Here is a 16,391-nt window from a genome sequence, read left to right as displayed (position 1 = left end):
TCACTCTGAGCGAGTGAGAGGAACGGTGGAGTCGCTTTTTGACCCACCCACCTGCCCTGATTTCAACAAATCAAGGGTAGGTGTTTTTTGTTGTCTGTCGTGTTTTTGTGTTGTTCAGATAAAAAAAAAAAATAACAAGATGCAATGGAAGGTTTTTACAGCTTGATAATAAGTCAAGCATGCATGTCTACCTATTGATTCAGGTCAAAGTGTCAAGATGTCACCTCAGGACACCTCGGGCAGATTCTTTTGTTGTCTTGTCGGCGTGTGTGATGGGGATTGGATAATCTAGAGCGGATTCATCCTTTCTCTAAGGGGGAGGGCTTGGGAGGGTAGGTGGGGAAGAGATGGAAAAAGAAGAAGGAAAACTCAAGGATGGTATCAAAACAAGTTATGTTATCGGAAAAGAAAGAATTGGAAAAAGGAAATGGTTATATGGAAAAGGTTTGGAGTAAAAAGAAAGATAAAGTTTTGTTGGAAAAGTTATGTTGCGGGTCTGTCTTTGGCTGTCCTGGTAATAAAGGTGACCTTTTATACTATATTCAGAGTTGTGTGAGAGTCCTTATTTGCGCGATATGGGATCCTCAGGGGGAGCAGAGCGACAAGCAGTCTCCCCCGGGGGATTTTCGCCCGAATGGTTCGGGCCAAGGGAAGCGCCAGCTGGGCGGCAGGGTGCAGCGCGCGGTGAGTGACGTAGATAGGTAGGGAGCGCAAACGCCATTTCCGAACGGCGTTTAGTGAGGGAGTGTAGGAATTCGGTGAGGCCCACCCACCCTTCCCCCCCCCCAAAAAAAGAGATGTTAATATATGAAACACTTACGTTTAAAAGGTATGCCGCGATAAGACAGGCAAAAAAAAACAAAAAAACTTGTTAATCCATGTTTCTGAGGCGGAAGAGGGGGAGGTCAATGTCTAGAGCGGACATTGATCGTCCTTCATGAGAGAGGGTGGGGGGAAGGATCAGGATGGGGAGAAAGAAAAGGAAGAAGAAAGGAGGTTGAAAGCTGTTGAAATATGGGGTCATTTAATAAAAGGAAATTAAACAGTGAAGGTTTTGGAAAAACAGTTATGAAGAAATATGTTTGAAATGAAATTATATGGTTTTGGCATAACGTTCAAATTTATACGCTTTTGGAAAATATAAGATGCATGTGATATAAGTTATGGATATGTGAACAAATTTCCCTGATCTTATAAATAAAAGCGGCCTTTTCTGCTAAGGTGATGTTCTTCTCTTTTGGTGTGAATCATTTTGGCGAAAACTGGTGCTCATGTAGAGCGTCCCAGTGCCTTCGGGTATTGATAAAAATAATAATCAAACACTGTATTACAGATGCACTTTTAGAAAAGACATGAGCATGGGGCTCCACAGTTTTAGCCGCCATCTATATTCCTTTAGTTTCTGTTCACGCTCTTTCTGGTTGCCGGGCGCTCGCTGTACTATTTTCAGCGTACTTTCAAAGCAGGAAGTAGATGCGTTTTTACAACTTCCGTTTCTGTGTGCACTGCAGGGTGAGGAGGAGGACCTCTCTGCTGAGCCAAGGGAAAGCTGCAGGAAGGGACAAGCCTTTCACCGGCGCCCGTACCACCGGAGGCGTTGGGAAACCTGCTACTTCCGTACAAGGATTATATCTGGAATAGAAAGAAGCGAAAAATAAAGCGATCGTTTGGCTGTGAACCTGCTCGCATGGGAAGTGTTTATTTTTCTTTCCTAAAGGGGAAGCTGGTCTGAGGCCTACATAGACAGACGGAGGATAGGATATCTTTACCATCCCTGTTAACAGCATCAGCGGGAATATGGCTTGAAAACGTCCTAAACTCTTGCTTTTACAATTTTTTTTAAACTGGAAGATTGGACGAGAATCTGTGAGCGCTGCCAATCGGCACTTAGACTGAGCTCTCCAGCAGCAGCTAGATGTTCTCCTCCGAGTGCCTGCTCATCTCGTGCACCGGAATGGCTATTGGATTTATTTAGTTTACTTTCAGCTGGAGGACACCTTGATCAACCCCCCATAGGATGCTGTGAAAATCAGAAAGGAAAACGGCACCATCTTTGCTTTTTCAGAGCTGCACTAGGTCTTGGATGAAGAGTGCTACTTTACCCTTTCCACGCTTGTCTTTTTTCTGTTGTTGTATGTGTACTTTGAATGTTACTCCACGCTTTCCTTCTTAGTTGTCAGCTATTTTCGTTGCTTCTTCTTTCCCCGCCCCGTTATTTGTGTTGCTGGCCCCAATCACGTTTGTAGTCTGTTTGGTTCCAGTGAATGTTGGTGTTCTGCCTTTTAGTGCCCTGTTAGTGTGTAGCCGACATGCTGATTGGAGCACGTGTGCACTGCTGCTATTACTTGGCACACGTGTAGTAGTTGTTTATTCTCCATGCGTGTGGCAACTAATGTGTGTGCCCGTGTTTAACCATATGTGGTCGTTTGACAATGTTTATAAGCTGGAAAGACGGATAATTCAGTGGATGTGTGTGAAACTATATCTGTCGTGGGCATTCCCTCTTAAGTGTGTGTACTCTTTCTAGGACAGCTTTTTCTGTATGTAAACGTGAGGTTGAGTACTTTGCCCATGTAACTAGATATTACTGGCCCCATTATAAATGTTGCCACTCGCTTCCCTGTGAGTTTTATGTAGTCGATAATCTTGCATTGTGCGAAGCTACGGTTATTTGACATTTCGGTTGTTTACGCAAATACATTTACTGTCGTCCCTTTCTCTATTTATTGGTCCTCCAGGCGTGTTTGTCTCCCTTAATCAATGATCGTAGTTGCAACTTCGTCAACTGGGGACACTGTGCTGCTGTTTTGCTAGCAGACCCTGTGTGTTTGAGTTGCTGGTGTGATTGGTGCCCTTTCCCGTATGCAACTGTTGACGGAGAGCTTCTTCCGCTGTGTAGTTGTAAATAGTCACTTGTGTTCAGGTGGAAGTAAAACTTGTCCAGCCCCCTGCGTTCAGCTCTTAGTGGTGGCACTGTGTGCGCAGCCGTTAATAGTGACCCCCTCGCGTGCGTGTGGTTGTTAAGTGGCTCGTCTCCTGTGTTTAGCTGCTCTGCTTTCACCCCTCCCTCTTCCTCTCTCCCATGCTGGATGTGTCCAGGCCCCCGGAAGCAGCAGCTCCTCGTCCTCCCTGCGGCCGATGAACATGGGGGACTACTATGACCCGGAACACCCTATTGAGTAAGTATTTGCACCGGTGTGGCTGTTTCTGTCTTTCCCATGCTTGTTTACTTAACCCTCCGCAGTCTGAAACAACAGTTTACGACGTGTTCCCGGCACTTCTCCCTCAGAAAATAACGTGCATGTGTGTGTTTTTGTGGGCTGCGGCAATCATGCGGATGGTACATCCGCCTTGCCTAAAATCTGTCACCATGTTAAACAACCTCGCAGTGCGGTTCCGTGTGTAGTTTGTTAGCGACGCATGTTTTTATGCTTAAATTTTACAAAATGAACGTTTTTATAAATATGTTTGAATTGACATATTTTGTTTTGGTGATTGGTGGCCCTACCTAAATTAATAGTAGTAAACACCCCGGTCTCACAAGTTTACCAAAATTAAGAAAACCCACGGCGGTAGTACTTTATTTTGTGGTTATTTTAAATGAACCGTCGTACGTAGGATTTCATTTCCTTCTCCTTAGACGTGTGGCAGTTGGGCATTATTATCATGTTTTGTTATGTGATCTTCAATGCCGTTTTTAACCCTCTTTGACGGTGGCCGCGGTGTACTACCCCCATGGTTTTATCTGGTTTGAGGAGCATGTTTGCAGTCTCCATTTTAGTTACTAGATATATAACTGTTAAGGAAAAGATACGATTGTCGGTAGACCAGCGGCCTCATTACCCCCCCCCCCCTAAATGGAAATATTTATTTTTGACAGCCCCGTGACCTCCACACGGTCACTATTTTGTCAACGCTGCGCCGACGTCGCCTGAGAAACGCGGCCTACGTGTGAGGCCTGCACAAAGCTCCGGAACCTCGGACTCGCGTGAGCAGGTCTGCCGGAGGAGGGTTTCGTTAAAAGCGAGGCGAAGAAACAGGGTTTGCCCTCAGCGTTTCTACGCGGTTACCGTCTTTCTTAACCGAAATGCCTCTCTGCTTTCGAACCCTGGCGCAATTTATGACGGGAATTTTTCATGAAAATATATAATTTTTTTAAACGACTCTTTATTTTGTACAAACAATATTGCCGTAGTCCCATAGTTTAGCCACCCGTGTTTACTACAGTGTGACCACTAGAATACACCCACGCCTGGCCTCGCTCAATGTGAAGTCCTCTTGGTTTAGTGCACATCTTAGTGGTCCAAAGTCTTTTAGGAGCGATACTTGGTGTCCTTGGGCAACGTGTTAATTAATAGTTTATCGACAAAATTAAGGGTATAGAGCTTCGGCTCTTTTAGAGCCAGCTTGACGTTTTAAATGGCCAATGATAAAGTTCCAATGTGAGGCTCGACTTGATGAGTAAGGCTGTTGCTGAAGACATGAGGTTTACACAAAGTGCTTAAATTGTTCTGAGGTGATTCAGATTAGGCTTCAAAGTTTTTAGATTCTCAATCAGCGGGATCTTCGCTACGGTGCAGAACCTTGGATGTATGCATTTGACTTACTGTCGTCCTGGGGCACTGTACACTAGGTGTTGTACCTGAAGCCACATTCTCTCTCTCTCTTTTTCTTTGTTTCGTACCATACCCACAAAAATCTCAACCCCACTAATCTAAACACTTGGTCTGCGCCGTGTAAGTAGAGTGTAAGGTCTTGTTTAACACCTGTCATAATGTGGAGCACCTCAGGTAAACCGACATATCTTCTATTTCACTTGTTAAAAACGTAAGGATGACCAGAAAAAATGAATGAGGACGGATAACCCCGGTTCACTAGGTCGCCTGTCCCCACGCTGCCTGACATGCATGCATTCAGGAGCGTGCATAACTTTAAGTGGGCTGGGTCTCTAATTGAAAACGGACATTGAAACGGGTCCATATCGGGCCTTATATTAAGGTCCTTAACTTCACTGATTAAAAATTGATATATTTATGAAAATGTGAAAGCGTTAAGGTAATCGATGTCAGCGTATTAGATTCGGTTTATATATCACATTTTACTTAATCTTGTATTCTATAAGAGTATTAACTATTTCCAGAATGTTATTTCTGTGTTTTTTCGGGTAGCATATTACTCTTGTATAGTGTATATAGTGGGTTGCGATTAAGAGCTCTGGAGTTGAGGCTGTGAAGGCAGTGAAGTTTCTCACAGTGCCTGTCAGTGGGTCAGAAAGGTATTCAGAATACATGGTCATCTAATGCTTGGCCTCTCTGCAGAGTGCGCAGAGCAGTGGTCCCGTATTTCAGTTGCAACTGTAATTGTGTGAAGGTGGTACGTATTTGTCTAAATATTGACTAGGTGAAAGTAAAGTAAAACGCAGTGCTTATAGCAAGTGGGTGCGTTGTGTTTTTGGTTGGTGGTGAGAAGTGCACTCAGGAGAAGGCAAAGAGGGTGCGGGAGAGTAAAGAGATGAGGTCTGATGTATGCAGATGGAGGAGATGAGGATGGAAAATGGGGTGTTAACCTGAAAGTGGTCCCAGGATGCTTGTTTCCGGTCCAGGGAAGACCTGGCTTGGCAGTTTGTGCAGGACTGTTGCATGAGGCACATGGTCAAAACTGATTTGCATATGGCTGGGTCCGAACTGTGGTGGGGAAGCGAGATAAAGAATGATGATGGATTTGGCCCAGATCTGCGACTGGGGGCGAGTGTCTGAAAAGTTTCAGCGCTCCATCTATCGTCTGCTTGTGGAAACTTTATATAAAACATTTAAACAACTGGTGTATTAGTTTACAGTATTTGTAGCACATTCCACAGAAAGCTTTACATGATGAACCCACATTCAGTCACATCTGACTGAGTTTTCAACCAATATTTAAATATTTGTTTTTGAACTTAAGTGCACTGTTCTTCAACACTCAACTGTGCTGTCCCTTCATAATCAAACATGCAAAACCCTCTGCCAGGAATTTTCAAAAATCTTAGTTCTCCAAGAAGATACAAGCAAAGAACTATCAAGATGTTCTTGGAGCACTTTACGTCCATAAAATACGCACAGATACACTCTTAAGCTGCTGCTGTCAAATCTTAAAAAGAAAATGCCAATGTGGAGTACGACCAATTACCCATCTCTACAATTCATTACTCATCTATGCATAGTTTAATTCATTTAGGTATTTTAAAGATTTGGGAATAGCTTAATAGTTCTACAAGGTCAGAAGAGAGCTTTTATCAATATAAATATTATTTAGCAATCTCTGCTGTAGCATTCCCTTTTGAAATAATGCTTTCCTCCTCGATCATATAAGTAATTGCGACACATCAGGACAAGGGACTAGAAATGTGACTACCCAAGAAGCGGTCGCTCCCCACGCTCCCTGGCCAGCTGCTGGTATCGTAGCGCTATTGCTCCCACCACGTCTTGTGCTTGCTTTGAATATTGTAACTGCCTTATTGTGCTTTGCTTTGAATATTGAAATTTGAGTACTGCCTGATTAATAGCGTTACGCTATTTTGCATAGCCCACATCGCGTATATTTGTTTAGGTGCATATTAGTCCTCGTAGCGCTTTTGATAGTTCGCATTGCTTTTCAGTTAATCTGTGCCTGTGCCTCTGCCCACATCTTAGCGCTTTCCCTGCTTGTGCCCCAATCTCGTCCTGTTTGCTTTTGTTGTTGCTGCCATTTTGTTGTCGTGCCTCCCAGCCCGCCTCTCCACCCCGCTCCCGCCTCCCAGCTGACCCTCCCTCGCCCCACCCCCCTCCACTATCGACTTATGACAGATGCTTCTGCGCGCAGCGTTCACGCACAGCGTTCGCGCCCCATGCGCGCCGAAGGTGTGCCAAAGGTAAGCCCGTCTACGCCCGTCTGCACCTGGACCGCACCCAGCGCCAGACCCCCTGGCCCCCGCAATACCCACTCCACCTGCATAATGTACACAGCCGCTACCCTCTCTGCACTCAACCCTGGCCACCTCCCAGCCTGCCACCATGCCGCTGCAGGACACACCCATGATCTTTCCCCTGCCACTCCTGCAAGTTCGACTGCACCAAGACCCACATCAAATCCACACACTCCAAACAGAGCTCCGACACTAACCACCTGAAGTGCATCCTGCTCAACACCCGCTCGGTCCACAGACACGCCATCGACCTCTGGAACCTACTAGACACCACATCGCCGGACGTCGCCTTTCTTACAGAAACCTGGATGAACGCCTCATCAGCGCCCGACATGAACCGTCGTACGTAGGGTTTCATTTCCTTCTCCTTAGACGTGTGGCAGTTGGGCATTATTATCATGTTTTGTTATGTGATCTTCAATGCCGTTTTTAACCCTCTTTGACGGTGGCCGCGGTGTACTACCCCCATGGTTTTATCTGGTTTGAGGAGCATGTTTGCAGTCTCCATTTTAGTTACTAGATATATAACTGTTAAGGAAAAGATACGATTGTCGGTAGACCAGCGGCCTCATTACCCCCCCCCCCCCCCTAAATGGAAATATTTATTTTTGACAGCCCCGTGACCTCCACACGGTCACTATTTTGTCAACGCTGCGCCGACGTCGCCTGAGAAACGCGGCCTACGTGTGAGGCCTGCACAAAGCTCCGGAACCTCGGACTCGCGTGAGCAGGTCTGCCGGAGGAGGGTTTCGTTAAAAGCGTGGCGAAGAAACAGGGTTTGCCCTCAGCGTTTCTACGCGGTTACCGTCTTTCTTAACCGAAATGCCTCTCTGCTTTCGAACCCTGGCGCAATTTATGACGGGAATTTTTCATGAAAATATATAATTTTTTTAAACGACTCTTTATTTTGTACAAACAATATTGCCGTAGTCCCATAGTTTAGCCACCCGTGTTTACTACAGTGTGACCACTAGAATACACCCACGCCTGGCCTCGCTCAATGTGAAGTCCTCTTGGTTTAGTGCACATCTTAGTGGTCCAAAGTCTTTTAGGAGCGATACTTGGTGTCCTTGGGCAACGTGTTAATTAATAGTTTATCGACAAAATTAAGGGTATAGAGCTTCGGCTCTTTTAGAGCCAGCTTGACGTTTTAAATGGCCAATGATAAAGTTCCAATGTGAGGCTCGACTTGATGAGTAAGGCTGTTGCTGAAGACATGAGGTTTACACAAAGTGCTTAAATTGTTCTGAGGTGATTCAGATTAGGCTTCAAAGTTTTTAGATTCTCAATCAGCGGGATCTTCGCTACGGTGCAGAACCTTGGATGTATGCATTTGACTTACTGTCGTCCTGGGGCACTGTACACTAGGTGTTGTACCTGAAGCCACATTCTCTCTCTCTCTTTTTCTTTGTTTCGTACCATACCCTACAAAAATCTCAACCCCACTAATCTAAACACTTGGTCTGCGCCGTGTAAGTAGAGTGTAAGGTCTTGTTTAACACCTGTCATAATGTGGAGCACCTCAGGTAAACCGACATATCTTCTATTTCACTTGTTAAAAACGTAAGGATGACCAGAAAAAATGAATGAGGACGGATAACCCCGGTTCTCTAGGTCGCCTGTCCCCACGCTGCCTGACATGCATGCATTCAGGAGCGTGCATAACTTTAAGTGGGCTGGGTCTCTAATTGAAAACGGACATTGAAACGGGTCCATATCGGGCCTTATATTAAGGTCCTTAACTTCACTGATTAAAAATTGATATATTTATGAAAATGTGAAAGCGTTAAGGTAATCGATGTCAGCGTATTAGATTCGGTTTATATATCACATTTTACTTAATCTTGTATTCTATAAGAGTATTAACTATTTCCAGAATGTTATTTCTGTGTTTTTTCGGGTAGCATATTACTCTTGTATAGTGTATATAGTGGGTTGCGATTAAGAGCTCTGGAGTTGAGGCTGTGAAGGCAGTGAAGTTTCTCACAGTGCCTGTCAGTGGGTCAGAAAGGTATTCAGAATACATGGTCATCTAATGCTTGGCCTCTCTGCAGAGTGCGCAGAGCAGTGGTCCCGTATTTCAGTTGCAACTGTAATTGTGTGAAGGTGGTACGTATTTGTCTAAATATTGACTAGGTGAAAGTAAAGTAAAACGCAGTGCTTATAGCAAGTGGGTGCGTTGTGTTTTTGGTTGGTGGTGAGAAGAAGTGCACTCAGGAGAAGGCAAAGAGGGTGCGGGAGAGTAAAGAGATGAGGTCTGATGTATGCAGATGGAGGAGATGAGGATGGAAAATGGGGTGTTAACCTGAAAGTGGTCCCAGGATGCTTGTTTCCGGTCCAGGGAAGACCTGGCTTGGCAGTTTGTGTAGGACTGTTGCATGAGGCACATGGTCAAAACTGATTTGCATATGGCTGGGTCCGAACTGTGGTGGGGAAGCGAGATAAAGAATGATGATGGATTTGGCCCAGATCTGCGACTGGGGGCGAGTGTCTGAAAAGTTTCAGCGCTCCATCTATCGTCTGCTTGTGGAAACTTTATATAAAACATTTAAACAACTGGTGTATTAGTTTACAGTATTTGTAGCACATTCCACAGAAAGCTTTACATGATGAACCCACATTCAGTCACATCTGACTGAGTTTTCAACCAATATTTAAATATTTGTTTTTGAACTTAAGTGCACTGTTCTTCAACACTCAACTGTGCTGTCCCTTCATAATCAAACATGCAAAACCCTCTGCCAGGAATTTTCAAAAATCTTAGTTCTCCAAGAAGATACAAGCAAAGAACTATCAAGATGTTCTTGGAGCACTTTACGTCCATAAAATACGCACAGATACACACTTAAGCTGCTGCTGTCAAATCTTAAAAAGAAAATGCCAATGTGGAGTACGACCAATTACCCATCTCTACAATTCATTACTCATCTATGCATAGTTTAATTCATTTAGGTATTTTAAAGATTTGGGAATAGCTTAATAGTTCTACAAGGTCAGAAGAGAGCTTTTATCAATATAAATATTATTTAGCAATCTCTGCTGTAGCATTCCCTTTTGAAATAATGCTTTCCTCCTCGATCATATAAGTAATTGCGACACATCAGGACAAGGGACTAGAAATGTGACTACCCAAGAAGCGGTCGCTCCCCACGCTCCCTGGCCAGCTGCTGGTATCGTAGCGCTATTGCTCCCACCACGTCTTGTGCTTGCTTTGAATATTGTAACTGCCTTATTGTGCTTTGCTTTGAATATTGAAATTTGAGTACTGCCTGATTAATAGCGTTACGCTATTTTGCATAGCCCACATCGCGTATATTTGTTTAGGTGCATATTAGTCCTCGTAGCGCTTTTGATAGTTCGCATTGCTTTTCAGTTAATCTGTGCCTGTGCCTCTGCCCACATCTTAGCGCTTTCCCTGCTTGTGCCCCAATCTCGTCCTGTTTGCTTTTGTTGTTGCTGCCATTTTGTTGTCGTGCCTCCCAGCCCGCCTCTCCACCCCGCTCCCGCCTCCCAGCTGACCCTCCCTCGCCCCACCCCCCTCCACTATCGACTTATGACAGATGCTTCTGCGCGCAGCGTTCACGCACAGCGTTCGCGCCCCATGCGCGCCGAAGGTGTGCCAAAGGTAAGCCCGTCTACGCCCGTCTGCACCTGGACCGCACCCAGCGCCAGACCCCCTGGCCCCCGCAATACCCACTCCACCTGCATAACGTACACAGCCGCTACCCTCTCTGCACTCAACCCCGGCCACCTCCCAGCCTGCCACCATGCCGCTGCAGGACACACCCATGATCTTTCCCCTGCCACTCCTGCAAGTTCGACTGCACCAAGACCCACATCAAATCCACACACTCCAAACAGAGCTCCGACACTAACCACCTGAAGTGCATCCTGCTCAACACCCGCTCGGTCCACAGACACGCCATCGACCTCTGGAACCTACTAGACACCACATCGCCGGACGTCACCTTTCTTACAGAAACCTGGATGAACGCCTCATCAGCGCCCGACAGCGCCATAGCCATCACGGACGGCTACAAGATTGTAGTGTAGTTCCTATTTTCCCAATAGGCCCTGCGCATTGGAATAACATAAACAGTAGTATAGATGTAGAAGTGCGGTCTTCCAGGTCTCTGCTGACTATGCTAAACTTAATTGGGTTTGTTACCAACTAGCTCAGAGGTCACTGGAAACTTTCTTGACTGAATAGGAAGTGATCAGCTTCCCTGGTACAGACAAGAAGGGATTCAGTTTTCCAACAACCGCATAAACATGACCACTTTACTCCTTAGAATAAGAGTCAATCTCTAGAGTTGTGTGAAACAATAGACAGTTATTTTACTCAGTCAGTTGTGCAGATTACTTTCACCAAGATGCAAAGAATAGAGAGACGGGTGTTTTCAATAAAAAGGTATTATTTATTGAACAGTCTTTCTTCTCGTGCAAGAGAAATGAATTGCCACAATTGCAAGACTAGTTATTATAAAAAGTGCGTACAGTAAAATGAGGATTGCGAAATAATACTGTAAAAGCATTGATATGGTTTCTTAGCCATACAATGGTTAAAATGAATAAAATATATACATTCATATATACATTTGACTAACGTACTCAACTGGTGCTTCTAACTACGCCTACCCCAGTGTACCTGACCTAAGCCTAATACTTGGGAGGGAGGAAGTAAGTAGCAGTTTTAGTTAAGTTGGTTTTGCCAAGGTTTGCTTCAAGAATTCTCTCTAAGGGTTTAGTCAACACCATACCTCTGGAATAGAATGTTGGAGGTCTTGTATCTCCTTCCAGGACTCGATATCCCAGTCACTCGCAAGAGTAGGCTGGAAACGCCGGAGCTGAATTTTCTCGGCAGGAGAAAAGACAGCGTCTCTCTCAGCGCGTCGAGGAGGAGGAGGGGCAGCGTCCGTGGGCAGCTTGTATCTGCTGGGCTCTGTAAGGGACAGCTGTTCTGCTCCTGTATTCACCACACCATCGCTATCATCGATGTCGTTGACGCAGCATTTGCTTAAGGCAACGTTGGTAATATTTATACCTGAAAGGTGCCTTGTTTGACGTAAGTTTTTGGACATAAGACGTCAATAAAGATGTCACTAGGAAGTGATCGTCTCTCAGTGCTCATTAGAGTTCTATTACTAATCAAAACATAGCAAGCGGGGCTTTCCTAGGTTGCTGAGTTTTTATCTTGTTGAAGAACTCGGAGTGTAATCTAGGAATCTTAGATAGTGGCTTCTGCTGTGTCATCTGCTCTAATGAGCTGCAGAGGAAGCGATTCTGAAATGTGGCTCTGATTGTGTTAGGCCAGAGACGAGTTTCTGAAATATCACTCTTGATCGTTTATGCCATTAATAGGGGTATAAATGGATTATAGCCGTATAGGGGCATAAGGTCACAGTATTGATCGGGGTCCTAGATTAGAACGCGACAAGATCATCCGACAGGACCGCATCAACCAAACAGGAGGAGGCATCACCATCGTCCATAAGAACACCATCCGCATCACGACCAGTTCTGACGATAACCTTGCAGCCGCCGAACACCTTCACTTTCAGATCCACACCGACCCCAAGACCACACTCGGAGGCACCCTCATCTACAGGCCACCAGGACCTCGCACACAATTCAGCAAAGACATCACTGACTTCATCAGCCCACACGCCCTCCCCTCCGAGGACTACATTTTACTGGAAGACCTCAACTTCCACCTGGAAAAGAACAACAACAGCAACACCACCACCCTTCTGGACAACCTCGCCAATCTCGGACTCAAACAACTTGTTGGCACCCCCACCCACTATATCGGACACACACTCGACCCAATCTTCACCTCCAGCAAGCACATCTCCTTCAATCACACCACAGCTGCGTTCACTTCAACTACAAAAAGACGACGTCCCACAACCACCCACTACCAATGCCCCGCAGAAACTGGAACAAAATTGCCACCGACCAGCTCCTCACATCTCTTCACCAAAACCCTCCTGCCAAAACATCGGACCAAAACCTAGCAGCCACCAACCTCACTCATTGGATCACCCACAGCGCTGACGAATTAGCACCCTTGAAAAACCATCAAATCAAGTAAAGCAGCAAAAAAGCCCCCTGGTTCTATGATGACCTTAAGAAATCCAAAAAGATCTGTCGCACCCTTGAGAAAGCCTGGCGAAAAAACCAACCACGGACAACCTAGCTACCTTCAAGAACGCCTCCCGCAAACACCACCAACTAATCCGATCCACCAAGAAATTAGCAATCAAAGATCGACTCGACAACAACGCCCACAACACCAAGGAACTATTCAACATCGTCAAAGAGTTCACCAACCCCACCGCCGGCACCAACGACATCACTCCCTCCCAAGACCTTTGCGACTCTCTAGCCTCGTTCTTTCACAACAAAATCGCTGACATACACAACAGCTTTGGCGACCTATCCACCCCACCCTCCTCCGAACCAAAACCCCCCTCCAACAACCTTTGCGCCTGGAACCCAATCACCACAGAAGACACCATCCGCTTGATCATCCACTCCGGATCACCAACCGACCCTTGTCCCCACCACATTTTCAACAAAGCAGACTCCATTATCGCACCCCATCTCCGAGACGTCATCAACTGCTCCCTCAACTCCGCTACCTTCCCGGATAGCTGGAAACATGCCGAACTCAGCGCCCTCTCAAGAAACCCACAGCAGACCCCTCTGAACTTAAGAACTACCGCCCCATTTCGCTCCTCCCATTCCCTGCAAAAGTCATTGAGAAAGCCATCAACAGTCAGCTCGCCGCCTTCCTCGAATCCAACAAATCCCTCGACCCTTCACAGTCCGGCTTCCGAGCCAAACACAGCACCGAGACCGCCCTCATCGCAGCAACAGACGACATTCGAACTCTACTGGACAACGGAGAAACAGCTGCTCTCATCCTACTTCACCTCTCCGCAGCCTTCGACACAGTCTGTCATAGCACCCTCATACAACGCCTGAGCAACATCGGAATACAAGGAAAAGCATTGGACTGGATCATCTTGTACCTCGCCGGAAGAACCCAGAGAGTCCGCCTCCCCCCTTTCAAATCGGAGGCCACTGAAGTCCTCAGCGGCGTACCACAAGGATCATCACTCAGTCCCACCCTCTTCAACGTATACATGAGCCCCCTCGCTTCCATTGCGCGCCAACACAACCTCAACAAGACGTCTGTTGGACAGTGTCATTCAAAAACATAATTTGTTCATGTATTATACAGGCTCGGAACAAGGCTTCCAATCCCTGCACTTGCCAATGTTTTGTACCCCAGACAAATTTTGTCTCAATGCGGTCTTTCCAAAAGTCGGGACTTAGTCCAGACAGTTGGGCATAAAAGGCTTCAGAATAAATCTGTTTTGTTTTTGTTAACATAGTTTTCAGTTTTGTTTACATTTTTAAAGTAAAACTATTCTGGATTGGATACATTGAACCCTGAAAAGTATGGAAACTTGTTGGCGAAAGTTTTTGAGCTACTCTTTGGAGGAGTAGGACAATGTTCCCATTGGTTATAAAATTATTAAATTTCTAGGCATTGTTGATTTGTGCAAGAAATGGTGACCATAGTGATTATAAAAATGTATTTGTTCATAGTCTGATGAACCTAAATATTCATGATTTGTGAACACTGCAAATATTTCTAAGTCTGACATCATATTATTAACAGTCTCGAAGTCCCAATCATCAGAAAAGGTACTAGATGAAACAAGGTCACTTACTGAAATCTTGAATTGGTGTGGAATCTTCAACCGCTCTGACGGGCCAAAAATGTCAAATTCAGTTCTGTCCCAAGCTATACCACCAGGTATAGGAACGGCTGTGATGTTCACTGATGACAAGTCTCTTTGTTTATGATGGGATGATTTGTGTGGCTTGAGGAGTACGTTGATGTTCTTACTTGCTGTACCCATTTTGACATATCTTCCATTTATCAGCATACCCAAAGTTATGACCAGAGTCAACCAAATTAGAAGAAAAAGCACAAATAACACAATCCAAAGATCAATCCATGGTGAAACCAGATAAGTCTTTTCCAGGTGATGAAAAAGTTCTGTTGCTTGTTCTTTAAAAGTTCTTTTTACTGGCGTCGTTTCAGGCTCACTGGGATTCTCAGAAAACGTATCGAAGTTAATGAAATAGCCAGAGGCAGTTCTGTCAATTGTTGGGATTGCATCGGGATACGTTTAAATCGCTGGAACCACTTGATCACTTGTTACTTCGTTGTAGACAGGTTTTTCTTGACGAACTGTTATTTGGGTCTCGAGGCACAAGTTCCATAGCTTTGTTGCATAGTCCTTCATTTCGCACTGTAGATTCCGCAAAGGTGATGAGTTTCTCAGTTTGAACCTCTTGGATAGTAGCCAGATTAGGGCGTCTGCTACTTGGTTTTGAGTCCACTTGGCCTACTGCTTAGTATCGGCCACATGATGTGGTTTAATCAGGTCGGTGGACACGAACCTGTTCTCCTTTTTACCAGCAAGAGGCGGCAGTAATACTGTTCTTGATCTGTGGATTGCTAGGACAGGTACTGGTTGTCTGTAAGAAGGCCAAAATTCCTTCTTGTCCGTGATCGATCTTTTCTCTGACTAGATCCCCAAGCTTAGGAATCCAGACAGGCCTTGCTGGGACAGTTGATTTTTCTTCAGTGGTGGTGGGCTTCAGGAACACGTTGTTTTGTTTCGTTCCTATTTCATTTAAGTCCTGCAAAACAGCCAAACGGTCTTTGATATCAAATGGTTTTTGGTCTACCACTGAAGTCTGACAATCGAGGTCCGCTATTAACATTATGGTCCCAAAAAGGACTTCATCTGGGGTGATACCCCCTAGAGAACTTCTTGGCAGATTGTTAAGACAACATTGAGTACTTATTAGATGTTTGACCCACCCGTCACCCGAGCCTACTACCCTAGCTGTGATAGATTGCTTTATGTCTCGGTTTTTTCTCTCCACAACCGAATTTCCCTCAGGATGGACTGGACTAGAGTACCACAATGTAACGCCCAAACTGGCCATAGCCTCCTTGTAAGCTCGAGAGCTAAACGCAGGACCCTGGCCAGAATGTAGTGTGCCTATTGCGTATGTGCCGATACAGACTCGCAAATCTTTTATAACAGTTCGAGCATCAGCCGAGAGCTGAGGCCACATCCAAATGAACCTTGAGCATGAATCCACTGCGACCATGATCTATTTATGGTTACCATCCCTCTGTAAGGGACCACAGTGGTCCAGATAAATGCAAGCTAATGGTTTATCAGATATTAACAGGGGTGTCTGCGCAGGACGTTTCACAGTAGACTTTCATCTTTTGGCATATTTCACATTCCAAAACATAGTTTCTGGTTTGTTTCCTCATGCGCGGCCACCAGTATCTCTGTTTTAGTAATGATACTGTGGCGGAAACACCTGCATGTGCAGAGCCAAGCCC

General features: G+C 45.4%; 1 protein-coding gene across 2 annotated transcripts in view; it reads left to right on the top strand.

Annotated features, from left to right (window-relative positions):
• Nucleotides 1-2,030: 2,030 nt before the first annotated feature.
• SETD2 (SET domain containing 2, histone lysine methyltransferase) overlaps nt 2,031-16,391 on the top strand; it is a 1,045,105-nt gene continuing 1,030,744 nt past the window's right edge. The window contains exon 1 of one of the 2 annotated variants that reach the window (XM_086941119.1): nt 2,031-3,179. In XM_086941119.1, the coding sequence (XP_086797245.1) occupies nt 3,139-3,179 (41 nt within the window). In that variant the 5' untranslated portion in view covers nt 2,031-3,138. Of the gene's footprint in view, nt 3,184-16,391 lie in introns of both variants that reach the window. The other variant, XM_086941120.1, reaches the window with a different exon arrangement.

The sequence above is a fragment of the Lissotriton vulgaris genome, chromosome 10 (assembly GCF_964263255.1).
Source record: "Lissotriton vulgaris chromosome 10, aLisVul1.2, whole genome shotgun sequence".
In the NCBI taxonomy this organism is placed as follows: domain Eukaryota; kingdom Metazoa; phylum Chordata; class Amphibia; order Caudata; family Salamandridae; genus Lissotriton; species Lissotriton vulgaris.
This window is presented reverse-complemented; position numbering and strand designations above follow the sequence as displayed.